The sequence below is a fragment of the Carassius carassius genome, unplaced genomic scaffold (assembly GCF_963082965.1).
Source record: "Carassius carassius unplaced genomic scaffold, fCarCar2.1 SCAFFOLD_110, whole genome shotgun sequence".
In the NCBI taxonomy this organism is placed as follows: domain Eukaryota; kingdom Metazoa; phylum Chordata; class Actinopteri; order Cypriniformes; family Cyprinidae; genus Carassius; species Carassius carassius.
Genome location: NW_026775072.1, coordinates 57,501 through 62,026, shown reverse-complemented (window position 1 = coordinate 62,026; position 4,526 = coordinate 57,501). Strand labels below are relative to the sequence as shown.

At 48.2% G+C, this 4,526-nt stretch overlaps 1 protein-coding gene across 1 annotated transcript in view; it reads right to left on the bottom strand.

Moving 5' to 3' along the window:
• Positions 1–1,037: 1,037 nt before the first annotated feature.
• LOC132134593 (zinc finger protein 239-like) overlaps positions 1,038–4,526 on the bottom strand; it is an 11,790-nt gene continuing 8,301 nt past the window's right edge. The window contains exon 3 of the mRNA XM_059547128.1: positions 1,038–2,614. Coding sequence (XP_059403111.1) covers positions 1,737–2,614 — 878 coding nt within the window. The 3' untranslated portion in view covers positions 1,038–1,736. The remainder of the gene's footprint in view (positions 2,615–4,526) is intronic.

Here is a 4,526-nt window from a genome sequence, read left to right as displayed (position 1 = left end):
ACTAAAGACTGCTCTTTAATATATTAGCAGAGCACTATGTAATGTTTCCATATTTTATTTTTAAACTGTGATGTTTCCATTTGAACTGTGACAGTGCTAAAACTTTAAATCTGTGTTACTCAGCGTTTTTGTAAATTAATCTGAAAGAAATGTTGAATGAAACACTATGATGTTTTGGCCAAACCATTTGAATTATTACAGTAATGATAATTAAATAAAAAATACATTTATTTATTATTTAAAAGAGATTGTGAATAAAACAACTGTATATTGTAATTGCCAAACTACTTATTAAAAGAAAATAGTTGACATCGTTTCTGCTTCTGGGTTTTTAAAATTGCTCATAATTAAAATTGCTTTTATTTTATAAACTTGTTAGTTTTATGAAAACACTAAAAATAATAAACACTTGCTCTCAAATTTAACTTAATGGATATATACAGGGATGACAAAAAACAAAAATGTGCTTTATTACTACATTTGTTTACAAGTAACTTTATTCAAGTTAGCTTTTGTTTTTTTTTGGTCACTGGCGGCCACCCCATTAGGAAGCAGTGCCCCAGCATGGCCCCCCCACTGAAAAATGCTCTAGACACGCCCCCGTGAGATAATAATCATTCGTGACGAATAAAACGGACAATTTATTGCTAATCTAATGAGAAATGTTTCATTTAACGCCCCTTACCTTCTCCCGCCGGCCGCAGTGCCTCCAGGCGTCTCCCTGGTTACCGAGCTGACCAGTTACCACCAAGCGGTGCCGTAAAGCGCAGGCGAATGTCGTAAAATGAACATTGTTTCCACAAGAGCGGAAATGCTTTGCAACGCTTACTCCTAAATATGAAAACACATGACATGTTTATATATGAAAAAAATGCTTCTTTTGGGACGTTCTCAATGAGGCGAGTAGCTGTTACGGGTGTGAAAATATGTCGTGTGACGCGCAAAACAAAAGTTCCGTTCGGCATTAAACAACCTTTAATCCCTCGCTTCAGGTGATTAATGACCTAAAGAGAGTGGAAATACACTGCATGTTCATGTGTGTGGCTGTACTTAGAGGTGAAGTGTTTATTAAGCATGACAAGACACACATATGAAGAAAACATTCATGAACATGAAGAGCCCAAACAATTATAATTCAGTCCTGCACACAGCCCTTATAAAAAGCCTTCAAGCTACTGATGGTTAAATACATACATATATAAAGTAAAAACAGAGGACTATTCTAAACAATAACACATGTAAAGAGCTCATTTAAAAACCTTAAAAGGTAAATCTAATATGATTCTTGAGCTCAGTTTACTATCAGAACTGATCACAAACAGTGGCTAAATCAGAGCAGATCTGTACTCTGTAACGTCTTACATGACAGTTAATCAGGTGTTTTATTCTGTTCTATTCATCAGCGGTTATTCTGTTTCTCGCACACATGATTTACAGCAGCTAGAAACACACGGCCAGCATCGAGACATCCAGAGACGCTTCAGTGGCATCCTCTCATGCTGACAGTCAAACAGTTATATAAAAGAAAATTAACCACAGACAGTTTGAGGGAGATTCATTAAATACAGGGAATGTGAGCACACACAGTAATGATATCCTCCAGCACAATACACTTCTAATGAGTCACTGAACTCTACATCTGTGAAGAACCGAGACGGTGAGGATCAGTGCAGAGGTAGCGCTTCATATGGTCTACGACTAACACATTTCTAACACGCAGCAGATGCTGATCTCTCTCACGCTCGCTCGCCGCTGTGGATCCTCTGGTGCCGCTTCAGTTCTCCCGAGCGGAAGAAGTTCTTGCCGCACTGCGTGCAGTGGAAGGGCCGCTCGCCCGTGTGGATGCTCTGGTGGCCCTTGAGCCGCTCCAGCCGCGAGAAGCTCTTGTCACACTGGTTGCAGTGGTAGGGCTTCTCTCCGGTGTGGATCCGCCGGTGCTCCTTCAGGTGTCCCGACTCGGAGAAGCTCTTCCCGCACTGGAAGCACTGGTAGGGCCGCTCGCCCGTGTGTGTTCTGTGGTGCCGCTTCAGGTCGCCCGATCTGAAGAAGCTCTTCTCACAGAGCGTGCAGCGGTGGGGCCGTTCTCCGGTGTGGATGCGCTGGTGGCCCCGCAGGTGCCCGGAGTCGGAGAAGGTCTTGTCGCACTGCAGGCACTTGTAGGGCCGCTCTCCGCTGTGGATCCTCAGGTGGCGCTTCAGGTCTCCGGAGCGGTAGAAGCTCTTGGCACACTGTGGACACTGGTAGGGCCGCTCGCCCGTGTGCATCCTCTCGTGCTGCTTGAGGTGGCCCGAGTCGGAGAAGTTCTTGCCGCACTGCAGGCAGTGGTAGGGCCGCTCGCCCGTGTGGATGCGCTCGTGTCTCTTCAGGTCCCCGGAGGTGGGGAAGTTCTTGCCGCACTGGAAGCAGGGGAAGGGCCGCTCTCCGCTGTGGATCCGCTGGTGCCGCTTGATGTCGTTGATCCGGAAGTATTTGCCGCAGTCCTGGCAGTGGTACGGCCGGTCCGCAGAGGGACGACTGGGGGTCTTGGCCGGATCCGAGAGAGACAGGCTTTTAGGGTTTGATGCGCCGCAGCAAGCTGTGAGACACTCTCCGGTCTGCTGCTGCAGGTGCTGAGCTGTGGAGAGAAACAGAGTCAGGGTCAGCTCGTCAGAGTCAGGGTCAGCTCGTCAGGGTCAGGGTCAGCTCGTCAGGGTCAGGGTCAGCTCGTCAGGGTCAGCTCGTCAGGGTCAGGGTCAGGGTCAGGGTCAGGGTCAGCTCGTCAGAGTCAGGGTCAGCTCGTCAGCTCGTCAGGGTCAGCTCGTCAGGGTCAGGGTCAGCTCGTCAGAGTCAGGGTCAGCTCGTCAGAGTCAGAGTCAGAGTCAGGGTCAGATCGTCAGGGTCAGCTCGTCAGGGTCAGCTCGTCAGGGTCAGAGTCAGGGTCAGCTCGTCAGAGTCAGGGTCAGAGTCAGGGTCAGATCGTCAGAGTCAGGGTCAGAGTCAGGGTCAGCTCATCAGAGTCAGGGTCAGGGTCAGAGTCAGGGTCAGATCGTCAGGGTCAGATCGTCAGGGTCAGGGTGAGAGTCAGGGTCAGGGTCAGGGTCAGCTCGTCAGAGTCAGGGTCAGCTCGTCAGAGTCAGGGTCAGAGTCGTCAGGGTCAGCTTGTCAGGGTCAGATCGTCAAAGTCAGGGTCAGCTCGTCAGAGTCAGGGTGAGAGTCAGGGTCAGGGTCAGCTCGTCAGAGTCAGGGTCAGGGTCAGCTCGTCAGGGTCAGCTCATCAGAGTCAGGGTCAGGGTCAGAGTCAGGGTCAGCTCGTCAGGGTCAGCTCGTCAGGGTCAGCTCGTCAGGGTCAGCTCGTCAGGGTCAGATCGTCAGGGTCAGATCGTCAGGGTCAGCTCGTCAGAGTCAGCTCGTCAGAGTCAGGGTCAGATCGTCAGAGTCAGCTCGTCAGGGTCAGGGTCGTCAGGGTCAGCTCGTCAGAGAGCTACAGCTCTGTGTAGTTAATGCTGCTCCATCTGAAAGCACATGATGGAGATTTACCGCTGATTACAGAACTGGCTTTACTGACAAGATGCACATTAAATATCGCATGTGATTTATCGTTCAGCCGTATACGCCGGTAATCAAAGGCCCAATCCCAATTCTACCCCTTAGCCCTTTCCCCTACCCCTCCGTTTCGCGCGTTCACGTGAAGGGGTAGGGGTGTCTCAATTCTCTTTGGGTTGGAGGGGTAGGGGGAAGGGGAAGGGCCAGATAGCCCTTCAAACTAAGATTTTTCGGGACCACACTCCAAACGAAGGGGTATTAACGGTCATGATACTCAAAGAAATGTTTGCAAAGAATTGCTAATATTTGCTAACGTCATATTATTACAGACTGCGTGATAGTGCCACAGCACATGTCTGATCAGGGCCATAGCTGCCGTAGACACTGATGGGGGCTATCCCCCCAATAATTAGAAATCGCTAAACCATTTTCTCAAATACTGAGAGAGAGACAGAGAGAGAGAGAGAAAGAGAGACAGAGAGAGAGAGACAGAGAGAGAGAGACAGAGAGAGAGAGAAATGGACGTTGCATGTATTCGCGTCTGCGAATATATTCGCGTTTATCTTTTTAAAGTGAGTTTACTTAAAAACAGCGATTGTATCCTTTCGTCGCTGGAAAATATAATGTAGTGATTCAGTATTTAATAAAAGTCGTGGGGCAGCATTGACAAGTTTATTCTCTCCTGGATGTGTGAGCTGCGCGATTTCCGATGTGTGTGTGTGTGTGTGTCAGTAAGCAGCTCATTAATACAGAACAGTAATTAACGGCTCTAATGCACACTAGCACACCAGTATATGTGTGTATTGTAAGAGCTAGAAGACGAATGATGGCGTGTGACGTCATGGCAGTGGTGTCCTAATCCTAAGGGGAATATCTTCTCCCCTACCCCTTCACACTCTGTTTCAAGGGACAAGGGGAAGGGGTATAAAATAGAATTGGGATTGGGCCAAAGTTGATCCCCATTGACTTATTTTGTATGTCTTTCCCTTCTATGGAAGTTAAAG